Source organism: Anas platyrhynchos, chromosome W (genome assembly GCF_047663525.1).
Source record: "Anas platyrhynchos isolate ZD024472 breed Pekin duck chromosome W, IASCAAS_PekinDuck_T2T, whole genome shotgun sequence".
NCBI classification, from domain to species: Eukaryota; Metazoa; Chordata; class Aves; order Anseriformes; family Anatidae; genus Anas; species Anas platyrhynchos.
Window position 1 is genome coordinate 4,162,218 of NC_092620.1, and position 26,626 is coordinate 4,188,843.

Below are 26,626 nucleotides of genomic sequence, written 5' to 3' on the forward strand. Positions count from 1 at the left end.
TCGTGTCGAGAAAATGGTTGATATTAATAAAGAAGGGGGAGATTTGGGAATGTGGCCATGGGGGTTGGAAGGCCCCGTGGTTGAGATACCATTAGACTCTTAACGATGAGGCCATCAGGAATATAAAAGAGTTTAGAGGGAACAAAGAAGGGTGATTCAGGAGACTCCATGCAGTCTGGGCTTTCTTGTTCTCCAGCTGGTCTCTTGTTCTCCAGCCGTTAAGGCATGGATGTTTCTGGGGGTTTGCTGTTGTTGTTACATTCAAAGTTGTTTGACCAATGAAAAGTTGTTTTGAAAAGAATTGCTGTGGAGAGAAGGGTATAAGAGGGGAGCCTGCCCTCAAGATGAAAAAAAGAAAAGGCAACACGATATGATGAAGTTATGATCAATAAAGAAGCAGGAAAAAGGAGTGAAGAGAAACAGGCTAGCAGAACGGAGACCAGGACGGGAACAGGCACATTGATCGCCTCATAAAGATATGTTCGGCCAAATTCAGCAAACCGCTCAGAGAAGCTTGTACTGAAAGTTGCTGGAAATGGGTGCATCGGATCTGGAGAGAAGCTCAAGCTGAGAGAAGCGGACCCGCACACACAACTGCCTCTCACTGGTAAGTAGTTGCACATTATGGGGAATCATATGTCCTTAGGAACAAAGACTGTCCTGGTAACCTTACAGCTTATTCTGCTTATTAACAATCAGACAGTTTATGATCCTGAAACATGGGACCAAATTGATGTCAAGGTGTGGGACTCTGCTACTAAAAGCTACAAGGTTGCAGTGGGATTGCTAGGCACCTGGCGAGCAGTCTCTGAGGCCTTAAAGAGCCATGTGGAGCCACAATCACAAACATGTGCCTTGCCAGATAGTGAGGGAGCTGCGGGCTCCTTTACTGATCCGACTGCTATGCCATAGGCCCCTCTGCTGCTACAGCCATCGAAGGCTTTTGCTGTTCCGTCCCCTGCTGACCTGGACGTGCCTTTTGACCCAGGCCTATTGGCCTTGAAAAGGAGATGGATATGATTTTTTTCGATCTGGGAAGAACGGGATACATAACGCCCAAAGACCAAGTTGCTTGACAACTTAAAGCAAGACATATTGTTCAAAAGGAATGGAAAATGGAGACTTGTTAGTAATCAAGAAAAGGAATGGAAAATGGAGACTGTTAAGTGATGGAACTTAAATGATTGTTTGTTACCTTTTCTGATTGTGTAGGCATACTCGGGTTTAGTATGTGAAAGCAATGTTCTATATATATTTAGAATGTTCAATGTGCGTGTTGGTGGAGCGTAGACTCCCTGCACACCCAGTGCTGTTTACTTTCCTTTAATACCTTTTAGAAATATTTGTTTTATAAATATTACAAAAATCAGATTGAGTTGAGACTTCATTTATAAAAATAACCAGCCAAACAAGTATTGTCTTTGACTGTGGTCTTCGTGGAGTGACTTGTTCCACTTTGTTTCAAACTCTTACACTTACACAAAATACCTGGACATTTAAGAATAAGACATACAATTATTAACACTCCAGTTAGTATCCCTCCAGCAGCTGAAAACATACTGTTTGTCTGCAGCTTCAGGAGGTCTGTGTCTGCTCCTGCGTTGAGCGGCTGAGAGTGGAGTCCCCTCCAAGCAAAACACTCAGGGTGCACCTAGGGGCGTCCTCTCCGCAGCCGATCCCGCAGCCGAGCAGAATGTCTCCTGCCTGGCTCACCAAAATGACTCACAGAAAGCTGACTCCACAATCAGTAAGATTGTAAAGCAGGTATGTTTACTCAGTGCTGGGTGACACGGGGCGGCACGGGGGGGTAGTCCCACCAAAGTTGTGCACGCCTAAAGTGGCAACTTGCTTTGGTTATATCTAGTAAAGAGTTACATATACATGAAGTTTCCCAATACACCTATATGTATGCATAATCTGTCCCTTTGTGAACAGTCCTCCTTATCTCAGACCCCTTGGTAAAAGTCCAAACCATGAGGTTGTTTTGATCTGGTTCTTGGGGTCCGAGGGGCTCCTGTTATCTGGAGGTCTAAGCACAGCACAGGCACAGTACATCGCAAATGTAGCACATATTCATTCTTAATCAATCGCTCTCTAATTTCTAATTCCATGTTTCAGCTGCAGCATACTTGCTCTCTTCTGGATCCACGGGTATTCTACTATTAACATTAATGTTCAAAGCCTGACAGACCCAGTCCTCCCTGGACCCAAATATCGGCCAAAATACATGGGGTCTTAAGGGTCCTTTTGGTCATTCTGTCATATAATAATGGACCATTTTTAATTTACTCTTTCATTTTCTGGGGCCCCTATTGTTCCAATTTCTAATCATTATTCCTATTGGACTTTCTGGTGGTATGTCTGGTAATTTGCTCCCTTTCTTCTGGTCCTTGATCTTCGATTCTGTCTGACCCATCTAGGAATTTTACTATGTCAATTCCCACAGCCCTTGGTTACCTTAGTAAGAGTGTCTTGCAGGGGGTTTAGGACCTATCACCCACCCACGAATCCTATAGGAATCATTTTGGTCCTTCACCAGCCAAATCCCTCGCGGGAGATTGGAACCATGGTTAGAAGACCTCCACACTCGCTTCGGAACTAAGTTCCGTCTCAGTCACACTCTTATACACACAGGCAACCGAATCCCACCCAACCGAACGGTATACGCCTTAAATGCTTACGACTCCGTCATCTTCATTCGGATCTTCGCGTGCAGAATTACGGGCAAAATACAGTGCTGCAGCTGGCAAGGGAGCACATAAAAAAATCAAATTCTTTGCTTACCTTTATTCAGGTTCAAGATGGCATTAGTCCTGACCTGACTCAAACAGGAGCCACCAAATGGTGGGGCGCGTCTCCTAGACCAAATCAGAATTCAGGTACCAAGGCCATCCCGGACGAGCCCCCAATTGTTATAAATGGCTGAGTCTTCAAAATAGGACTATAATCAAAGTTTACAATTTATTAAAGGAATAGAGGTAAGCAAACAGTGCTGTGTGCGCCGGGAGTCTCTGCTCCACCAAGACACACACCAGTTACATTGAGATGCTGATTTTTATGCTCCTAGGCTAATACATATTCATTACTACTTCTAAAAAAAACAGGGTTATTATAATTAGTTTCCGGAATCCAAACCCTCCTACTGGAGCATGCATATCAGTCTCCAGTGGTCCCTCTGGGGGTCTCTGGGGGTCTCACGTCCTGAAGGCTCATAGTCTTCCTCACAGTTTTTTTTTTCTTGTCCTTCTCCTTTGTCCATCTTGGCTATATGTAAGAGGCTTGCACATCGTCCCCTGCAAGCTTTGTCTTTTAGTCGTTCTTCAGCTCTCCCTGTCTCCTTAATCTCCTGGCCAGATATCAGAGACTTGCATAGTGTCCCATGCAATAGTCATAATAGTTAGCAGTTATGCTGAACCCCCCCCCCCAGATATCAGAGACTTCAAGGAAAAGCCTACAAAAACATTTCCCTTCAAGCTCTCTATTGACACGAATTGCTAAAACATTCCTTTGTTTTGTACATATTATTATTATTATTATTATTATTTTATTTTCTGTCCTAATAAACTGTCTTTATCTCAACTCACAGGCTTCACTTTCCTGTTTCTCTCCCCCATCCCAGAGAGGGAGGGGGGAGCGTGAGCAAACGGCTGTGTGGTGTTTAGCTGCCGACCGGGTTAAACCACAACAGGACCTAATTCCTCTTAGCTGTTCTTTGGTTACTGTTTTTAAGTATATGAAAGCATAGTTTTTTTGTTTGTTTGTTTGTTGTAATTTGTTAATACCCTTTTGTTGTGGTTTAACTCCTTCAGTACCACACAGCCGCAGCTCACTCACACTCTCCAGGTGGGATGGAGGAGAGAATCGGAAAGGTAAAAGTGCGAGAACTCATGGGCTGAGATAAAGACAGTTTAATAGGTAAAGCAAAAGCTGCGCATGCAAGCAAAACAAAACAAGGAATTCAGTCACTACATCACATTGGCAGGTAGATGTTCAGACATTTCCAGGAAAGCAAAGCTCATCACACATAATGGTTTCTTGGGAAGACAAATGCCATTACTCCAAGCATCCCCCCTTTCCTCCAACTTTTACTGCTGAGCATGACGTCATATAGTATGGAATATCCCTTTGGTCAGTCTGCGTCAGCTGTTCTAGCTGTGTCCCCTCTCAACTTCTTCTGCAGTCCTAGCCCCCTCGCTGGCAGTGCAGCATGAGAAGTAGAAAAGGCCTTGGCTCTGTGTAAGCACTGTTATGCAACAAATAAAAACACTGGTGTGTTATAACCACTATTTTAATCAAAAATCCCAAACAGAGCATCATACAGAGAAAATTAACTCTATCCCATCCAAAACCATGACACCTTTATATAACTTTTTTGTTTAATTTTCTTGTATATATGTTGGTCAATATTAAAAAATTAAAAATTTTTCATGGTGAATGGAGTCAAATCGTGGTGAATGGAGTCAAATCCAGTTGGAGGCCAGTCACTAGTGGCGTTCCTCAGGGCTCGGTGCTGGGGCCAGTCCTCTTTAATATCTTCATCAATGATCTGGATGAGGGCATTGAGTGCACCCTCAGTAAGTTCACAGATGACACCAAGTTAGGTGCGTGTGTCGATCTGCTCGAGGGTAGGAAGGCCCTGCAGGAGGATCTGGATAGGCTGGACCAGTGGGCTGAGGCCAACTGCATGAAGTTCAACAAGGCCAAGTGCTGGGTCCTGCACCTGGGGCGCAATAACCCCAAGCAGAGCTACAGGCTGGGAGAGGAATGGTTGGAAAGCTGCCAGGCAGAGAAGGACCTGGGAGTATTGGTTGATAGTCAGCTGAATATGAGCCAGCAGTGTGCTCAGGTGGCCAAGAAGGCCAACAGCATCCTGGTTTGTATAAGAAACAGTGTGGCCAGCAGGTCTAGGGAAGTGATCGTCCCCTTGTACTCGGCTCTGGTGAGGCCACACCTCGAGTACTGTGTTCAGTTTTGGGCCCCTTGCTACAAGAAGGACATCGAGGTGCTCGAGCGGGTCCAGAGAAGGGCGACGAAGCTGGTGAGGGGCCTGGAGAACAAGTCCTACGAGGAGCGGCTGAAGGAGCTGGGCTTGTTCAGCCTGGAGAAGAGGAGGCTCAGGGGCGACCTTATTGCTCTCTACAGGTACCTTAAAGGAGGCTGTAGTGAGGTGGGGGTTGGCCTGTTCTCCCATGTGCCTGGTGACAGGACGAGGGGGAATGGGCTTAAGTTGCACCAGGGGAGTTTTAGGTTAGATGTTAGGAAGAACTTCTTTACTGAAAGGGTTGTTAGACATTGGAACAGGCTGCCCAGGGAGGTGGTGGAGTCACCATCCCTGGAAGTCTTTAAAAGACGTTTAGATGTAGAGCTTAGGGATATGGTTTAGTGGGGACTGTTAGTGTTAGGTTAGAGGTTGGACTCGATGATCAAGGTCTCTTCCAACCTAGAAATTCTGTGATTCTGTGATTCTGTGAGTGGCTGAGGGTGTTGGGATTGTTCAGCCTGGAGAAGAGGAGGCTCAGGAGCAACCTTATTGAGCTCAATATATTCCTGAAAGGAGGCTGTAGCGAGGTGGGGGTTGGTCATTCTCCCACGTGCCTGGTGACGGGACAAGACTGAATGGGCTAAAGTTGCATAGGGGAGGTTTAGGTTGGGTATTAGGAATCATAGAATCATAGAATATCCTGAGTTGGAAGGGACCCTTAAGGATCATCAAGTCCAACTCTTGACACCGCACAGGTCTACCCAAAAGTTCAGACCATGTGACTAAGTGCACAGTCCAATCTCTTCTTAAATTCAGACAGGCTCGGTGCAGTGACCACTTCCCTGGGGAGCCTGTTCCAGTGTGCAACCACCCTCTCTGTGAAGAACCCCCTCCTGATGTCAAGCCTAAATTTCCCCTGCCTCAGCTTAACCCCATTCCCGCGGGTCCTGTCGCTGGTGTTAATGGAGAAAAGGTCTCCTGCCTCTCGACACCCCCTTACGAGAAAGTTGTAGACTGCGATGAGGTCTCCCCTCAGCCTCCTCTTCTCCAGGCTGAACAGGCCCAGTGCCCTCAGCCGTTCCTCGTACGTCTTCCCCTCCAGGCCTTTCACCATCTTTGTAGCCCTCCTCTGGACACTCTCCAACAGTTTCATGTCCTTTTTATACTGTGGTGCCCAGAACTGCACACAGTACTCGAGGTGGGGCCGCACCAGCGCAGAGTAGAGCGGGACAATCACCTCCCTTGACCTACTAGCGATGCCATGCTTGATGCACCCCAGGACACGGTTGGCCCTCCTGGCTGCCAGGGCACACTGCTGACTCATATTCAACTTGCTGTCTACCACGACCCCCAGATCCCTCTCTTCTAGGCTGCTCTCCAGCGTCTCATCGCCCAGTCTGTACGTGCAGCCAGGGTTTCCCCGTCCCAGGTGCAGGACCCGGCACTTGCTCTTATTGAACTTCATGCGGTTGGTGATCGCCCAGCTCTCCAACCTATCCAGATCCCTCTGCAAGGCCTTTCCACCCTCAACAGAGTCCACAACTCCTTCAAGTTTGGTGTCATCAGCAAACTTGCTCAAAATACCTTCTATTCCTACATCCAGATCGTTTATAAAAATATTGAAAAGTACCGGCCCTAAAATGGAGCCTTGAGGGACCCCACTGGTGACCGCCCGCCAGCCTGACGCAGCCCCATTCACCATAACCCTTTGGGCCCTGCCCGTTAGCCAATTGCTCACCCATCGTATGATGTTTTTATTTAGCTGTATGGTGGACATTTTGTCCAGTAGGATCCTATGGGAAACCGTGTCAAAAGCCTTGCTGAAGTCCAAAAAAATCACATCAGCTGGTTTCCCTTGGTCCACCATACGGGTGATCTTATCATAAAAGGAAATCAGGTTAGTTAGGCAGGACCTACCCTTCACAAACCCATGCTGGCTGGGACCAATGACTGCTTTGTCCCCCAGGTGCGCCTCAATAAGTTCGAGAACCATCTTCTCCATGATTTTACCAGGCACTGACGTGAGACTGACAGGCCTGTAATTGCTAGGGTCTTCTTTCTGACCCTTCTTGAAAATCGGCACAACATTTGCCAGCTTCCAGTCTACCAGGACCTCTCCAGATTCCCAGGATCGTTGAAAAATAATTGAGAGAGGTTCCGCGATGACGTCCGCCAGCTCTTTCAGCACCCGGGGATGAATCCCATCCGGACCCATGGACTTGTAGGGATCCAGGTGGAGTAGCAAATCCCGCACACGTTCAGGGTCGGTTGGGAGTTTGTCATCCCCACCGTCCCGGTCCTCCATCTCAGGGCACCCTGGGTCCCGAAGCCCATCATCGGCATTGAAGACAGAGGCAAAGAAGGCGTTAAGCGTCTCTGCTTTGCCTATGTCATTGTCTGTGAGGAGACCTTCCCTATCAAGGAGCGGCCCTATGTATTCCAGGAAGAACTGGTTTAGTGGAGGACTTGTTAGTGTTAGGTCATAGGTTGGACTAGGTGATCTTGGAGGTCTCTTCCAAGCTAGATGATTCTGTGATTCTGTGATGATTCTTTGCAATGCTGTTTAACTGCATCATACATTTAACTAATCATTTTTCCTGATAAACAGACCCAGTTCCGAGACCATCTAAGGAACCTGAAGGTTCTCAAGTCCATGGGACCCGATGTGATGCATCCACGGATCCTAAGGGAACTGGCTGATGTAGTTGCTAAGCCACTGTCCATCATATTTGAGAAGTTGTGTCACTCCACTGACTAGGAGAGGGGAAACATAACCCCCACTTTTAAAAAGGGAAAAAAGGAAGACCCGTGGAACTACAGGCCGGTCAGTCTCACCTCTGTGCCTGGCAAGATCATGGAGCAGATCCTCCTGGAAACAATGCTAAGGCACATAGAATCATAGAATCATTAAGGTTGGAAAAGACCTCCAAGAGCATGTGGTCCAACCATCCCCCTACCACCAATATCACCCACTAAACCATGTCCCTAAGCACCAAGTCCAGCCTTTCCTTAAACACCCCCAGGGACAGTGACTCTACCACCTCCCTGGGCAACCCATTCCAGTACCTGACTACTCTTCCTGAGAAGAAATTTCTCCTCACTTCCAATATGAACCTCCCCTGGTGCAACCTGAGGCCATTCCCTCTAGTCCTATCACTAGTTATCTGCGAGAAGAGGCCGACCCTCAGATCCCCACAACTCCCTTTCAGGTAGTTGTAGAGAGCAATAAGGTCTCCCCTGAGCCTCATCTTCTCCAGTATAAACAACCCCAGTTCCCTCATCCACACCTCATAAGACTTGTTCTCTAGACCTTTCACCAGCTTTGTTGCCTTTCTCTGGACACTCTCTAGGGCCTCAATGTCTTTCTTGTAGTGAGGGGCCCAAAACAGAACACAGTACAAAAGGTGTGGTCTCTCCAGAGCAGAGTACAGGGGGACAATCACCACCCTGGTCCTGCTGGCTTCCTGATACAAGCCAGGATGCCATTGGCCACCTGGGCGCACAGCCAGCTCACATTCAGGTGAGCCTTGACCAACACCCCAGATCCTTATCCTCTGCACAGCTTTCCAGCCACTCTGCTCCAAGTCTGTAGCGCTGCATGGGGTTGTTCTGACCAAAGTGCAGGACCCAGTACGTAGCCATGTTGAACTTCATCCAGTTGGCCTCTGCCCATCGACCCGTCCTGGCCAGGTCCCTGTGCAGGGCCTTCCTACCGTCCGGCAGATCAACACTCCCCCCCCCCCACCCCCCAACTTGGTGTCGTCCGCAAACTTACCAAGGGTACACTCAATGAGGGTGCACACATTGCACACATGGAAAATAAGGAGGGGATTGGTGACAGCCAGCATGGCTTCACTAAGGGCAGATTGTGCCTGACAAATCTGGTGGCCTTCTGCAATGGGGTTACAGCATTTGTGGATGGGGAAGAGCAACTGACATCATCTACCTGGACCTGTGCAAAGTATTTCGAAAGGTCTTGGAGAACAGGAGAGGTGCCTGAGGACTGTAAGAAAGCCAGCATTACTCCAGTCTTCAGGAAGGGCAAGAAGGAAGACCCAGGAAACTACAGGCCAGTCAGCCTCACCTCCATCCTTGGAAACGTGATGGAGCAGCTCATCCTGGAGGCCATCTCTAAGCATGTGGAGGATAAGAAGGTGATCAGGAATAGTCAGCATGGGTTCGCCAAGGGGAAGTCATGTTTAACCAGCCTGATAGCCTGTTACGATGAGATGACTGGCTGGATGGACGAGGGGAGAGCAGTGGATGTTAACTACCTTGACTTCAGCAAGGCTTTTGACACTGTCTCCCATAACATCCTCATAGACAAGCTCTGGAAGGGTGGGATCCATGAGTGGACAGTGGGGTGGATTGAGAACTGGCTGTATGGCAGAGCTCAGAGGGTTGTGCTCAACGGTGCTGAGTCTAGTTAGAGGCCTGTGGCTAGTGGTGTCCCCCAGGGGTTGGTACTGGGTCCAGTGCTATTTAACTTATTCATCAGTGACCTGGATGAAGGGACAGCGTGCACCCTCAGCAAGTTTGCGAACAGTACAAAGCTTGGCAGAGTGGCTGACACACCAGAGGCCTGTGCGACCATTCAGAGGGACCTGGACAGGCTGGAGAGTTGGATGGAGAGGAACCTCCTGAGGTTCAACAAGGGCAAGTGCAGGGTCCTGCACCTGGAGAGGAACAACCCCAGGTACCTGTACAGGTTGGGGGCTGACCTACTGGAGAGCAGCTCTGCGGAGAGGGACCTGGGAGTCCTGGTGGAGAGCAGCTGCCCTTGTGGCCAAGAAGGCCAACAGTATCCTGGGGTGCATTCAGAAGAGTGTTGCCAGCAGGTCAAGAGAGGTAATCCTCCCCCTCTACTCAGTTCTGGTGAGGCCACACCCGGAGTACTGTGTTCAGTTTTGGACTCCAGTACAAGAGGGACATGGAGCTACTGGAGCAAGTCCAGAGGAGGGCTACGAAGATGATTAGAGGACTGGAGCACCTCTCATACAAGGATAGGCTGAAAGAGCTGGGCCCGTTTAGCCTGGAAAAGAGGAGAATGTATATAAATATCTGAAGGGAGGGTGTCAAGAGGATGGAGCCAGTCTCTTTTCAGTTGTACCTAGCAACAGGATGAGAGCCAACGGGCACAAACGGAAGCACAGGAGGTTTCATCTGAATATGAGAGGGCACTTCTTTACTGTGAGGGTGACAGAGCACTGGTTCAGGATGCCCAGAGAGGTTGTGGAGTCTCCTTCTCTGGAGATATTCAAAACCTGCCTGGATGCCATCCTGCGCAATGTGCTCTGGGTGATCTGGCTCAGCAGGGGGGTTGGACTAGATGATCTTCAGAGATCCTTTCCAACCTCGGCCATTCTGTGATTCTGTGACCTTTTTCAGAAAAGCCTGCTTAAAAAGACAACTTTCCTCTTCCTGTGGAAGCCGTGTTTAAGAAGTTCAGAGAAATGAACTTTATTCTAGTTTATGGTCACAGAGAGTGATGGTGGACTGCAGCTGATCTTGAGAAAATAATTTTTTTTCACATTAAATTTGATTTCTCTATATTGACTTTAGTCAATTCTATCTTTTACTGAAATTGATTCAGAGGAAAAATGCATATTACCGTATGCTTGTCAGAACTTTACAGCTCTGAGATGTGCACTTTGTGGTTGAAGATGGTAATTAGTGCAAGGTCCACCTTCTGGTTTTTCTTCTTCCCTGTGTCCATTTACAAAATGTTTGTCACTTGCTATATTTGAGGGTTTATGTACCCTGGTTTGGATGAGTGGTTCATAGAAGTTGCATGGCAGACATCCCTGCCAACTTAAAACAGTATCTATGTTAAACTGGTTCTTATAACTAAATATTCTTATCTCCCAATGGCAGATATAGAATATTAGACTTAAAAGGAAAAACAAGGTTCTGCACAACCATTAGAGATTATAGCATCAGATATTTCAGCTTGATTTAGGTTTATTTGGTGAAGAAATGTATCAGTTGCGATAAGTAAGAATATGAGATGAGTAAGAATATGTCCTATTTGTGACAGTTGTTTTCAAATGTATACCTGAGAAATTAGTCTCAAATATTACTGGAAATTGTTTTTGTTATAGGTGTACTGGGTCTGGCTGGGATGGAGTTAACTTTCCCTGCAGCAGCCCATACAGTGCTGTGCTCTGCACTTGAAGCTGGAACAGCAGTGGTATCACACCAGTGTTGTGTCTACTGCTGAGCAATACTGGCACCACATCAGGACTCTCTCTAAACCCCCCAGAGCCAGCAGGCTGGGGGTGGGCAAAACGTGAGGAAGGAACGTCACCAGGGCAGCTGACCTAAACCAACCAAAGGGATATTCCATAACACCTGATGTCACACTCAGCAATAAAAGGTAGAAAAAGGAAGAAAAGGAGAGGGGTGGGCTCTCGTTACGAAAACGTCTGTCCTCCCGAACACCGGCTACGTGCGTTGAGGCCCTGCTTCAAGGACGTGGTCAAGCATTGCTTGTTGGTGGGAAGTAGAGAGTAATTTCTTTCCTTTGCACTTCCACTCAGCCTTTGTTTGTTTGTTTGTTCATTTTTCCCTTTTCCCCTTTTCCTTTTTCCCTGTAGTTAAATTATTTAATTAATAATAATTTTTCCTTAATAATTATTTTTTCCCTTTAATTATCCTTATCTCAATCCGTGAGTTGTTTCTTTCCTTTTCTTTTTCCTGTCCTCTTCTGAGGAGGGGTAGTGAGAGAGTGGTTGTGGTGGAGTTCAGCTGCCTAGCAAGGTAAAACCACCACAATAGGTCTCTGAAATATCTTCATCTAAACTCAATCTGTTGCACTCTAGCTGATTCTCAAAAGTGCTTCCTGAACTAAGTTTTTCCAGAGATCTAGACTCAGTTTCCTTTTTATCTATGTAACACTTGATTATATCATTACAGTCTCTCTTAACATTGGTGAAATGTTTACTATCTTTATTGCTATCTTGTGAGAAAATCTATTTAAACAAAAACTATTTTTCAATAATGGTGGCTATGCTACTATATTTCAGTTCTTATATCAAGTTTCAGTTATTTAACCAAAATAGTTCCCTTCCTTCTATTCTTTTGTCCCAAATCTTTGCTCACAGAATCACAGAATTGTAGGGGTTGGAAGAAACCTCCAGAGATCATTGAGTCCAACCCCCCTGCCAAAGCAGGTTCTCTAGAGCAGGTTGCCCAGGTAGGCATCCAGACAGGCCTTGAATATCTCCGGAGAAGGAGACTCCACAATCTCCCTGGGCAGCCTGTTCCAGTGTTCCGTCACCCACATCGTGAAGAAGTTCTTTCACATGTTGGTGCGGAACTTCCTGTGCTCCATTTTTTGGCCATTGCCCCTTGTCCTGTCCCCACAGACCACTGAAAAGAGGTTGGCCATATCCCTTTGTTTCCCACACAAGGTATTTACAAACAGAATCATAGAATATCCTGAGTTGGAAGGATTATCAAGTCCAGCTCCTGGCACCACACAGGTCTACCCAAAATTTTAGACCATGTGACTAAGTGCACAGTCCAAACGCTTCTTAAAATCCAACAGGCTTGGTGCAGTGACTACTTCCCTGGGGAGCCTGTTCCAGTGTACAACCACCCTCTCGGTGAAGAACCTCTTCCTGATGTCCAGCCTAAACCTCCCCTGCCTCAGCTCAACACCGTTCCCGTGGGTCCTATCACTGGTGATTAAGGAGAACAGATCAGCGCCTGCCCCTCCACTCCCGCTCGCGAGGAAGCTGGAGACTGCAATGAGGTCTCCTCTCAGCCTCCTCTTTTCCAGCCTGAACAGGCCAAGTGACCTCAGCCGTTCCTCATACGTCTTCCCCTGTAGTCCCTTCACCATCTTCGTTGCCCTCCTCTGGACACTCTCCAACAGTTTTACATCCTTCTTGTACTGTGCTGCCCAGAATTGCACACAATACTCGAGGTGAGGCCGCACCAGTGCAGAGTAGAGGGGTACAATCACTTCCTTCAACCAACTAGCGATGCCACGCTTGATGCATCCCAGGCTACGGTTGGCCCTCCTGGCTGCCAGAGCACACTTCTGGCTCATTTTCAAGTTGCTTTCAACCACAACCCCCAGATCCCTCTCTGCGGGGCTGCTCTCCAGTGTCTCATCGCCCAGTCTGTACATATAGCCAGGGTTGCCCCATCCCAGGTGCAGGATCTGGCACTTGCTCTTGTTAAACTTCATGCGGTTGGTGATCGCCCAGCTCTCCAATCTGTCTAGATCTCTCTGCAAGGCCTTTCCACCCTCAAAAGAGTCCACAACTCCTCAAGGTTTGGTGTCATCGGCAAATTTGCTCAATACACCTTCTAGTCCTACATCCAAATCATTTATAAAAACATTGAAGAGCCAGCCTGATGTGGCCCCATTAACCACAACCCTTTGAGCCCTGCCCATCAGCCAATTGCTCACCCATCGTATGATGTTTTTGTCTAGCTGTATGCTGGACATTTTGTCCAGTAGGATCCTATGGGAAACTGTGTCAAAAGCCTTGCTGAAGTTCAAAAAGATCACATCAGCTGGTTTCCCTTGATGGACTATATGGGTGATCTTATCATAAAAGGAAATCAAATTTGTCTGGCGGGACCTACCCCTCATGAATCCATGTTTGCTGGGACCAGTGACTGCATTGTCCCCCAGGTGTGCTTCAATAACTCCCAGGATAATATTCTCCATAATTTTACCAGGTACTGATGTGAGACTGACAGGCCTGTAGTTACCAGGGTCTTCTTTCTTGTGTTCGGAGTTCTGTAAAATCTACCTGTACATTTTGGAAGCGTTGAATTCCTGGTTCTCGCCCCCCTTTGGGCTGACTAGGGATAATTTTCCTATTTACCTCTTGACATACTACACAACTCCTTCAAACTTGTTCAGCCAGAATATATATATGTTCCTACACATATATATTTCCATAGCACAGTGTCACACGTTGCTTGAATTCCCCAATGACCCTCTTGATGCAAAACAGTTAATATTTGCCTCATTAGCGGTTTATTCAGCATTTCTCTCCCATCAGGGATTATCTATTTTCCTTTGCAAATTTGAAACTCCTAATTCCTTAAAAACCTCTTTCTCTTAAAACTTTTACTTCTTTTTAGTTTTGGGTAGGGGTAGCTCAACAATTCCCTGAATCCTCTCTGAATCTTCTCTGGATTTATTCTTTATTCTCCCTCAGACAATAGATGCCCTAAATACTTGACTTCTCTTTCTAGATATTGTAATTTATTTTCCCAATACTTTCAAGCCCTGTTTTCCCAGAAAGTCAAATAGCTTGTTAGTGGCTTCCTTCACAACTGTTTTCTCCTGTCCTGACAATAAAAGATCATCCACATAACACCTCCTTTGGAGGTTGGATTTACTCCAAAATTTGTTTTAGAACTTGCCCAAGTAAATTGGTGTCCCTGTAAACCCCTGAGGTAAAGTTGTCCATATTTATTGCTGCTTCTGCCCCATTTCAGGGTCTTTCCACTCAAAGGCAAATATACCTTTGCTCTCAGGGTCTGAGAGCACTCCATTAATAACACCGTTATTCCAGCCTAACAATTTACTATTTGAATGCCCAATTTCATTATCAAATCCTTTTCCAACAAGTTAGTCCATGCCTTGTGTATATACAGTAATTGCCCAGTGATCATTCTATCCCTAGTCTCAGCTTGGTGTCCCCAAAAACTGTTATGCCAGTCCCTTCTACCCCCATCACATTTAGGGTTTCATTAGTTAATTTAAGCCTTGACACTTTACAGGCCAGTAATGACCTAGCTGCCTCAGTGTATTGGGTTCACATGGGAAGGTTCTGGCAGCAGGGGTGGCTGCAGTGGTAGCTCCTCTGAGAAGAATCCAGCAGCTGCCCCATGTTAGATAAGGGCCAGTTTTAGCCGGCTCCAAAGGGGCCCACCACTGCCCAGAGTCAAGCCATGAGCAATGCAGTTTAAATCTCTATGAAAGCACATCCAAGAAAAGGAAAAAAAAAAACAAAAAACAAAAAACTGCTGCACAACAGCAGCTGGGAGAGTGAGGAGTGAGAAACCTCCCTGCAGACACCAAGGTCAGTGCAGAGGAGGAGGAGTGCAGTGCAGAGGTCCTCCAGGTGCTGGAGCCAAAGCCCCCCTGTGGCCCACAGAGAAGCCCCTGGTGGGGAAGGCAGACCCCCTCACAGCCCATGGTGTACCGCAGCGGAGCAGATCTCCATGCTGCAGCCCATTCAGGAACAGCCCAGGAAGGTCGGCACCCAATGAGAGGCACCCCACACTGAGCAGCTCCCAAAGAGCCCATTTTTCGCTGTCGTGGAGAAACCTACACATGACCAGCCCAGGAAGGTTGGCACCCCACAATAGAGCAGGGGGGAGAGTGACCATGAAGGAGCAGTGGAAACGAAGCACCACAGACTGACTGCTGCTCCTGCTGCTCTCCCCCTCTGCCTCACTACCCAGTACACTGTGAATACCATTTGTTTTACTCTCTGCTTTCCCTTCTCATCTCCCCTCCTGGCATACACCTTCATACTGCCTACACTGTCCATCCTCACAGCTTCTGGAGCTTTTTCTGTACATCTGGCCAGGTTTTAATCACAAAACGAACTTTAAAGAGCCCTTGGGCTACTGAGTCCTCAAGATTCATCCCCAAGTACTTTCTCATTTTGACCTCGAGTCTCTCATAGGATTTCTATGTTGTAGATTGTTATTATCTCAGTTGGATAAGAAGATATTTCCACTCTATCGGAATTACTCTAGGTCTGGGAGGGGAGGGTGTTAGTTCTTTCCCGTTCTTGCATAGCTGCCTCCTCTATTTCCCTCCTAAATATTCTTCTTCAGGGAATAACATACTCAAGATTGACGTTTCCCCCCCAGGAATACAAATTAGGCCTTAGAAACGAATTTGACTGTTCTGCTAGGCCCCCAATTAAATACTTAATTTCCTTCTTAAAACTCCTAACCTCTCTACTGGTAAGGGGGGAGTGGCATGGGCCCCACAGCACCCCCACATGACCCCGAGGCCCCACCGGGACCCACCCCCGCCTCCACTCCTGCCGCTCTGTGCTCCCCGGAGCAATTTCTCCAGGGACAGCATCAATTGTAGTCCCTGTCTCCCCTCCTGGAGCACCTGCCATTGCCTCCGCTGCAATATTAGGATTACAGGGAGCATAACTTGATTCCTCCTCAGAAAACGGAACCTTATTGTTTACATGTTAGAGCGCGTTGCAGGAAGCACGGCCGAAAGCATGACAGACACCAGTAGAGTCAGATCATGCTTCTCCATTTTATTGCCCGAATAGCCTAACTTTTATAGTGAACTTAACAGGGGCGGACAGTGTTTCACACAAGATTATTGGTCAAAAGCACTCAGACAAACAACTACAAGAAAACAACCCCACCTGCAAGAAAACAACCCCCTTGTGATTAGCAGTCAAGAAAACAACCCCCTTGTGATTAGCAGTCATGTAGATCTTGTCCTTGAAGCCAGCTGCTGGTAACAATATTTTTCTGAATTCCTCAATTGGGCGATGTGGGAATCACTGTCGTGGGAGCTTCTCATAGTTATTCTGGTAGCTTGGTTTGCTCAGCTACAGCAGGCCATGAGATTTGCTGAGGCCTACTCCTGGTTGCTTAGAACAAGCTCAGATCGAACAACTGTTCCACGGACTCATGTCCACATCCTTTGTGCCAATTCCCAACAATTCCCCCTTTTTCTTTTTGTACGAGCAGTACTTGGCCGAAGGTTTTCTCCATCAGATGTCGAATACATGACATAACACAACTACAATGACATAACACAACTTAAACCTAATAACACTACAATTACTGTAATCACTTAATGGTAATACAACTTAAACCTACTCACTTAATGGTAACACAACTTAAACCTAATCACTTAATGGTAACACAACTTAAACACAACTTAAACCTAATAACACTGCAATTACTATAGTCAATGAATGGTACCCCGCCAAGGTATGTAACAGAAGGTGTGCTAGGGCTGGCTAGACTTGCACAGAAGGTGGTGGTATTCAGTTCCCTAGCCAGGGATACCCAGACATTCTCCTTAGGATCGACGGCTGTCTTTGGCAGTCCTTGAGGTGTTGCAGCCCACATCATTGTCAGAATGATTATCAGGAACCTCTTCACGGTCGTCTTCAGCATGTGCAGATTCTATGGCTGCTTTAGTCCACTTTGCTAACACTACAATTACTATAATCAAGAGCATGAAAACACTTTGCAATAGACCCTTTAACCACATTTATCACAATATCACATGCAATGATGAGTGACACTACAGCAAACAGAATCCTTAATCCCTCTTTGACTAATCCCAGTAACCATCTATGCATTGTTTCAAACAAATCAGTGAACCATTGATTGAAAGGATTGATACCATATTGAGTCTTTCTCCTGTGCTCTTTCAGGAAAGTAATGAATTTGTGAGTTAACTCATTATGATCACAAAGGTTTAAACAGTGCATTCCCTTAAATTTCTCCAAGCAGCTACTTCAAACAATGACTCCGTACTTGTGAAACATGATTTTGCTCGACCAATCGCAACTAGTCCCACTAGTTGTTTACAATCTACTCCCCGTTTTTCTAAAAAGCGCTGTAATAAATCCAGGGCTACTTCGTCCTCCATTTTCCTATGATTTTTGCTGGCACTAATTTCCTATGATTTTAGCCTGCACTATGGCAATATCCTGCGCTATGGCAATATCCCGGGAACCTTCCTTCCTGCACTATGGAAATATCCTGCACTATGGCAATAACCTGCACTATGGCAACCTTCCTTCCTGCACTATGGCAATAACCTGCACTATGGCAACCTTCCTTCCTGCACTATGGCAAAAGCACGCTCTCACTCACACAGTACACAGCACAATCGCACACCCAGAGCACAATCGCACACCCAGAGGCCTCTGGCACATCTCAATCTCAATCATACCACAACCTCAATCATACCACAAGAATATAATTTAGAATGATAAGCAAACAATATGTGCGGCCAATATAATTTAGAATGATAAGCAAACAAACAAGTATTGTCTCTCATTGCTTCATGAACCTCCAGGAGGTTTCGCTACTGGAAGGAGGGCCCGGTGACATGGAAAGAATACAGGGATGCTGTTCGTGTTTGTAGGGAGAAAATTCGTGTGGCCAAAGCACACCTAGAGTTGAAGCTGGCTGTGTCTGTGAGAGAAAATAAAAAGGTTTTTTTTAGATATGTGAATGGAAAAAGGAGAACTAAAGAATACATAGGGCCGCTCCTTGATAGGGAAGGTCTCCTCACAGACAATGACATAAGCAAAGCAGAGACGCTTAACGCCTTCTTTGCCTCTATCTTCAATGCCGATGATGGGCTTCGGGACCCAGGGTGCCCTGAGCTGGAGGACCAGGACGGTGGGGACGACAAACTCCCAACCGACCCTGAATGTGTGCGGGATTTGCTACTCCACCTGGATCCCTACAAGTCCATGGGTCCGGATGGGATTCATCCCCGGGTGCTGAAAGAGCTGGCGGACGTCATCGCGGAACCTCTCTCAATTATTTTTCAACGATCCTGGGAATCTGGAGAGGTCCTGGTAGACTGGAAGCTGGCAAATGTTGTGCCGATTTTCAAGAAGGGTCAGAAAGAAGACCCTAGCAATTACAGGCCTGTCAGTCTCACGTCAGTGCCTGGTAAAATCATGGAGAAGATGGTTCTCGAACTTATTGAGGCGCACCTGGGGGACAAAGCAGTCATTGGTCCCAGCCAGCATGGGTTTGTGAAGGGTAGGTCCTGCCTAACTAACCTGATTTCCTTTTATGATAAGATCACCCGTATGGTGGACCAAGGGAAACCAGCTGATGTGATTTTTTTGGACTTCAGCAAGGCTTTTGACACGGTTTCCCATAGGATCCTACTGGACAAAATGTCCACCATACAGCTAAATAAAAACATCATACGATGGGTGAGCAATTGGCTAACGGGCAGGGCCCAAAGGGTTATGGTGAATGGGGCTGCGTCAGGCTGGCGGGCGGTCACCAGTGGGGTCCCTCAAGGCTCCATTTTAGGGCCGGTACTTTTCAATATTTTTATAAACGATCTGGATGTAGGAATAGAAGGTATTTTGAGCAAGTTTGCTGATGACACCAAACTTGAAGGAGTTGTGGACTCTGTTGAGGGTGGAAAGGCCTTGCAGAGGGATCTGGATAGGTTGGAGAGCTGGGCGATCACCAACCGCATGAAGTTCAATAAGAGCAAGTGCCGGGTCCTGCACCTGGGACGGGGAAACCCTGGCTGCACGTACAGACTGGGCGATGAGACGCTGGAGAGCAGCCTAGAAGAGAGGGATCTGGGGGTCGTGGTAGACAGCAAGTTGAATATGAGTCAGCAGTGTGCCCTGGCAGCCAGGAGGGCCAACCGTGTCCTGGGGTGCATCAAGCATGGCATCGCTAGTAGGTCAAGGGAGGTGATTGTCCCGCTCTACTCTGCGCTGGTGCGGCCCCACCTCGAGTACTGTGTGCAGTTCTGGGCACCACAGTATAAAAAGGACATGAAACTGTTGGAGAGTGTCCAGAGGAGGGCTACAAAGATGGTGAAAGGCCTGGAGGGGAAGACGTACGAGGAACGGCTGAGGGCACTGGGCCTGTTCAGCCTGGAGAAGAGGAGGCTGAGGGGAGACCTCATCGCAGTCTACAACTTTCTCGTAAGGGGGTGTCGAGAGGCAGGAGACCTTTTCTCCATTAACACCAGCGACAGGACCCGCGGGAATGGGGTTAAGCTGAGGCAGGGGAAATTTAGGCTTGACATCAGGAGGGGGTTCTTCACAGAGAGGGTGGTTGCACACTGGAACAGGCTCCCCAGGGAAGTGGTCACTGCACCGAGCCTGTCTGAATTTAAGAAGAGATTGGACTGTGCACTTAGTCACATGGTCTGAACTTTTGGGTAGACCTGTGCGGTGTCAAGAGCTGGACTTGATGATCCTTAAGGGTCCCTTCCAACTCAGGATATTCTATGATTCTATGATGATTCTATGATTGTGTTCCTCGTGAAGTGACTTGCAACACTTTGTTTTAAAACCTTACCCTTACACAAATACTTTCAACACAAAATACCTGGACATTTAAGAATAACACATACAATTATTAACACTCCAGTTAGTATCCCTCCAGCAGCTGAAAACATACTGTTTGTCTGCATCTTCAGGAGATCTTTATCTGCTCCTGCGGTGAGCAGCTGCGAGTGGAGTCCCCTCTGAACAAAACGCTCAGGGTGCACCTAGGGGCGTCCACGCCGCAGCCGATCCCCGCAGCGGAGCAGTTGTTACGTGCAGCCGCAGATGCCACTCCAGGCACTAAAATTGCCAGTGCCGCTCTAGCTTCAACCCCACACAATTCAACATTATCATTGCAATCCGGTGCAAGCAATGCCCATTTATGTCTGGTAATTACATGCAACTGTAACAAGCTAGAAGCAAATACAATGAGTTTATCTAAGTAACATGGACATCTGATAGCATTTGCAGCGATACCTTGCCAGGCCCTATCCCCACAAATCAGAAAAACATCAGGAGGTAAGGCCAAAGCTGTACAATTGTTCCAAACACTGTAGTTGTTACCCCTTGTCTCCGTGCCATAAACCCCTAAACCCTGCTTAGCAGTGTCATTGTAATCACAGGTGTTGTTTGTATTTTTGTACCCGTATGGCCCTTTCCAGGTTCTTGTAGCAGGATTCATCTGATAGCCACGGCTACATTCACATTTGTAGCCACCTTTCAGGTTGATACAGATTTGACCACAGATACCAGGGTTTTGGCATTCATCAATATCTCCACAGTTTCTCTTGTCTACCAACTCAAACCCAGCCGGACAGTCACATTCATTTATGTTGCATTCCTTCAGGGGCTCATCACCCCAGTCCTTGCAGTCTCTCTTCTGGTTACACACTTTATTGGTATCTATGCATTCTCCACTTCTGCACTTGAATTTGCCAGGTCCAGAGCACTGAATAACATTGTTACAGTTTGCTTCATCAGTGCCATCCAGACCGTCTCTCACACCACTGCACTGCCTTCTTCCGTGGACACAGTTCCCATCTTCACATCTGAACTGGTCTGGCCTGCAGGTCCGAGAAGGGCAGTTAATTTCATCACTTCCATCCTTGCAATCAGGATCTCTATCACAGTCTTTTTCACCATCACATTTCCACGACACTGGGATACACTGGGTTGACTGAGGACCACAGCTGATTTCATTTACCTGGCATGTTCTCATATGACACAGCTCAGCAGTGCACAGGCAGGTGGGGGCAAACAGCAGGCAGAGCGCCCCGCAGCGCGGCAGCGCCCACTGCCGCCCCACACCATCACCTTTGTCACTTATACCACTCCTATTACCCATGCTGTTAGTGTCAGTGGCATCCTCCTGGTACCGTTTCTGTCTTTGTCGCCCCTTACTCTCCCCCTTTTCTTTTTGTCACTGACCATTCACCACAAATGGATGAGACACATGATTACTAGTTAGGAAAGAGAGTGTAACGTCTGCTATATGGCTGCAGGCAGTGCCAGCTGCAACCTTAGAAGCAGTTTGTGAACGAGCCTGCCGGTGGTCATTTGGCAGTGTAATCCGCGTCTCTGCACTCCTGCCCTGCAATAGAGCTAAGTCGTCATTAGTAATAGTTATAACACCGATCTGGGGACGAATAGTCTTTTTTGCATTGCAAGATAAACCTCTTATAAAGAGAATGTTAGAGCGAAGCAGCACAGCCGCTGCTGCCGCTGCCTCCATGGTTACGTCAGACAGGCTGCAGGGTCCTGATGTCGCCCCTCTGCTATGTGCCGACTCGCCACACGGTGAGGGTCGGCTGCCGTTGTCCACTGACGCCTCTGGTCTCCCGTAGCTACTCGATCTCGGATGTCCCACATCGCACCGCGATTATTTCAATGTCCCGCGTTTTCCGCGGCTCCTTTTCCCGCGTCCCTGCGCGGTTCCGTTTCCCGTGTTTCCCCGCGGATCTTTTCCCACACTCCCCACGGTTTCTTTTCCCCGTGTCTTACCGTGAGTCCTTTGTCCGGGTCGGTGCTTGGAGTTTCTCAATGCCTCTCAGGTGTTCCGGTTTCTGTCAGGTCTCTCTGTGTCTCTCAGAGCCGTCCGTGGCTCTGCAGCGTCTCTCAGGGCTCTCTCCGTCCAGCGGTAGTCCCTCCGTGTGCCTCAGGTCTCCCGGCGATGCTCCGATGTGCCGGCGCCGCTCCGATGTCCCTCGGCACCGCTCCGGGCTCGGCACCGCTCCGGGCTCCCGGCGCCGCTCCGATGTCCCGGCGCCGCTCCGATGTCCAGCTCCGCTGCGATGTCCCGGCACCGCTGGTCTCAGCCTGTTCGGGTCTCTCCTGGTCAGGTCACAGCCTGTTCGGGCGCCATTTGTTAGAGCGCGTTGCAGGAAGCACGGCTGAAAGCACGACAGACACCAGTAGAGTCAGATCATGCTTCTCCATTTTATTGCCCGAATAGCCTAACTTTTATAGTGAACTTAACAGGGTGTCGCGTTAAAGGGGTGTAGCTGATTAACCGTTATGGGCCTGGTTGGATTCAGAGTACTGAACCAGTCGGACATTCACCAAAACTGGGGGTCCGTTCGGACATTCACCAAAAACGTAATAACCGCCTGGGGGTCCGTGCAGACATTCACCAACAATGCATTAACCGTCTGGGGGTCTGGTTAGATTCAGAACACTGAACTATCACGGATAACCACCCTCACCCTAGTTGCATTAATGAGAGCTATCACAATGCAATCAAGTATGGTTTATTACAGCAACAGATAATCAGGTTCTTTTGGATTGCCGGTGATAGTGACTATCTGCAAAAGCAAGCTAGTATGCATGAAATACAGGTGTTATAGGTGTTATAGATGTTACAGGTGTTACAGGTGTTACAGGTGCGCAGCCTAGAAATAAACACGTTAAAAGGATCAAAGACTCTATAGAGATTTATAAGCAAATATTCAGATCTCACCCAAAGGCGTCCCAATGGGGGGAGAAGAGAGGCTCAGCCCGTCGACTGATCCCAGGAGTCAGGAGGTCCTAAGGATGTTGTATGTCCTCGGGATGGTATCTCCCCTGACGGTGGTATCTTCCCTAACATCCCCTCTCTCTTGGGCCAATTTATATTATTTTCTATCTTTTAGGTGGAGCTTGAGTGGCTCTAGTCAAGCATATCTTAGTTATGATTGGTGTAAAGTTTTCCCGTCTCCGTTTAAAGTAATAGGCTCCGAGAAATTCAGAGCGCATGCTCAGTGAGGGGTGGTCGCACCTTGGAGGCGGGTAGCTTTGGGGATGTAGGTGTGTTTTGGTATTATAATGATATTATAATGAGCAAAAAATACACTAGGGTACAGCATTTGTCAAAACATGACAGGTCTTTGGCTTAGGGTGGCAAAAAGTGCAGCTTTGTGCACAAGAACAATCGAGGCCCCACCTGATTACAGAGCCTAGCCGTGGTGTCTCCACTCCACTCCACGCTCTGTGGTGTTCCTTAGAGCTAGCACACCAAGTTTCCCCAGTGCGATAGCATCTAAGGTTGGGAGCCTAGGGAATGCAGTTATGCCCTACCCTGAAAGCCTCTTCAATGCTGTACCTTTTCCTTAAAAGTGTGAATGTTAGTTTTATTTTCCTAGTTACTTCAGGCATTTACACCACACAGGGGCAGACAGTGTTTCACACAAGATTATTGGTCAAAAGCACTCAGACAAACAACTACAAGAAAACAACCCCACCTGCAAGAAAACAACCCCCTTGTGATTAGCAGTCACGTAGATCTTGTCCTTGAAGCCAGCTGCTGGTAACAATATTTTTCTGAATTCCTCAATTGGGCGATGTGGGAATCACTGTCGTGGGAGCTTCTCATAGTTATTCTGGTAGCTTGGTTTGCTCAGCTACAGCAGGCCATGAGATTTGCTGAGGTCTACTCCTGGTTGCTTAGAACAAGCTCAGATCGAACAACTGTTCCACGGACTCATGTCCACATCCTTTGTGCCAATTCCCAACATTTACATATAAATTTCAATCCTGAGTTTTCATCAGACCTGTATTTTGGCCAAAATACTGAAGTTCCTTTATTGGCTTTTTAGGCCAGACATTTACACAGTATCTAATCATTTTTAAATTTTTTAAAAAAACTTTTTCCCTAGTTTTTGGGTTGTTTTTCCAAATCTTTATCATTTTCCCCAAAGGACTCCCTTTGGGCACAATCCCAGGGTCTCTGTCCCCACCCTGCTGACCCTTGGAACCCTTAATCTCCAGCTCTTCCTGACGTGCTGCTGTGGACTTTACCACCCACAGGGTATCACACACCTTCACTTAGGATTAGGAGAGAGGTGGGGTATACTGCCGAGCACTTCACTTCACCGCTCGGGGTACCATACACCTAAGGGCCCAAACCCCCGAGACTCTCTTTTGCTCATCTATCTTTTGCTTCATCCATCTCCGGATGAGGGGACTTCATTCGTCCCCTCACAGGACTACAGAATCTCACGGAATGGGACTCCACACTTGCTGTGCACTAAAAGTGCGTCTCATTCACACTCCACACAAGAGTCTCCCCGAACCCACCCCGGGGCAATATACGGTAAAGTTTGCCTTACCTCGGTCCGTGCACGGACTTCCTGGTCCGGGTTATTAGCAGTTATCCCTGTGCCTGTACTGTGTCTGAGCTGTGCCTGTGGTGTGTCAGTGCTGGCCTCCCTTCTCCCCAGAGCTTCGCAGAACCTGTCTTCAGATTAATAGTATCGGTCCTTTGCCAGCCATCCCGAGACAACCCACCACCCCCGATGGTACCACTGAAATCAGTGGGGTGCATCTTCCAGTCTGTGGTGGCAAGAATTCTTCAGTAGGCGACAAGATCCCAGACGAGCCCCCAAATTGTGAGAAAAATCTCAATAATTTCCTTCAGATGGGATCTTCTGTGAAACTGTTTTATTCCTAAAAGAAAACAAAGCTTCAAGGCCAGAGATTCAATATCCAAGACTAAGATATGATAATAGAAGGGTAAATGGGGTTTATCACATTCTGGGTTGGGGGATGGGTGAGAGTTTTAACCAGCAACTTACTTTCCATTTTACTTTAAGCACTCTGATTTTTAGAGCAACAAAGTGTTTTTAGAGCAACAAAGTCCAGAAAGATCACATCAGCTGGTTTCTCTTGATGGACTAGATGGGTGATCTTATCATAAAAGGAAATCAAATTTGTTAAACAGGACCTACCCCTCGTGAACCCATTCTGGTTGTGACCTATGACTGCACTGTCCCCCAGGTGTACTCGGGATGTAGTATTGTATTCCATTCCATTCCATTCCATTCCATTCCACAGAGAATGATACAATCCGAGGTAAACAAAGCTTACTACGCTTTTCATTACTTTATGCAAATATACACTGAATGTCATTTAAGATCTACAAGTAGCAACATTTTTACTTCTATGCTATGTCATATTTAGGTTGAAGTTCAAACATGAAACAAAGGATTGGAAATACTTTTCTTTAGAAAAAAAAAAGGAAAAACTATATTTGTTCTATTATATGTGAATTGCAACATCTGAGGGCTCATAATTTGACTTTGCTACTTAAAATACAGTAGTCCATATGACGTCATTAAAAGAATGTGCATTTAAATTCATATTTTAGTAAACATTATAAATTTGATCAATAACCAACTTACATAGCTCCATTTGTGTAGACTGTGTCACTTCCCTCCACGTACTGAATCTGGGGTGGGTAGACATGCTGTACTGGTTGCACAGTCTGTACTTGCTGTATCTGTAAACGCAAACACCAGAAATATAGGTTAGTTTACCTTATAAAAAATGACTGACTAGTGCTTCAGTGCATCTAATAGCTTCTAAACAATCCTGAGTCATGGAATATACCTGTTCTCACAATTCCTAAATAACACAGAAGGCAGTATTGTGCTGCAATTCTGTAATATGGAAAGTGGAGTACTAACATTGGAGACACATGCCCTTGTCAGAATAGGTCCTAAAAATTTCAGTGTAATCTTAGAAGAGTCTATTAAATTCTGTCCAACAGCAATTTTTCCTACTTGTTCTTCTCCACTATTAACTCATATACTTCAAAAGGAAAGTCTAAACTTCATTGTTAACCTAAGGAAGAATTAATATAAAAACCTGAATTCTGAAGAAAGCACAACACTTTGAATAAGACTTTTCAAGTGTGTGTATTCGGCTTACATGTGTTTACGTGGCAAGGTTTTGGTAGCAGGGGGCCATAGGGGTGGTTTCTGTGAGAAGGATCTAGAAGCTGCCCCATGTTTGGGAAGGGCCCCACTGCTGACCAGAGCCGAGCCAATAAGCGATGTTGTTTTGCGCCTCTGTGAGAGCATATTTAAGACAGGGAAAAAAACGCTGCGCCACACAGCAGCTGGGAGAGTGAGAGGAGTGAGGAACAGCCTTGCAGGCGCCAAGGTCAGTGAAGAAGGAGGGGGAGAGGTGCTCCAGGCGCCGGAGCAGAAGTCCCCTGCGGTCTGTGGTACTCCATGGGCTGCAGGGGGACATCCTGCTTCACCATGGTCCTCACTCCTCTCACTCTCCCAGCTGCTGTGGGAGTGGCTGCCCACTCGAGCGGAACCACGACAACATGGCAAAGACTTGGTAGCACGGGGCTGCA

The 26,626-nt window shown here is 47.1% G+C and overlaps 2 protein-coding genes across 3 annotated transcripts in view; one reads left to right on the plus strand and one right to left on the minus strand.

Annotated features, from left to right (window-relative positions):
* LOC101798468 (transcription factor RFX3) overlaps positions 1-26,626 on the plus strand; it is a 264,473-nt gene that overhangs the window by 72,781 nt on the left and 165,066 nt on the right. The gene's annotated exons all lie outside the window — the stretch shown is intronic.
* LOC140000591 (uncharacterized) lies at positions 19,751-23,524 on the minus strand. Its single transcript, XM_072030614.1, has 2 exons — positions 22,964-23,524; positions 19,751-22,397 (listed from the first exon to the last, which is right to left on the minus strand). Exon 2 carries the CDS (start codon positions 21,350-21,352, stop codon positions 20,156-20,158), a length of 1,197 nt encoding a protein of 398 aa, XP_071886715.1. The 5' UTR covers positions 21,353-22,397; positions 22,964-23,524; the 3' UTR covers positions 19,751-20,155.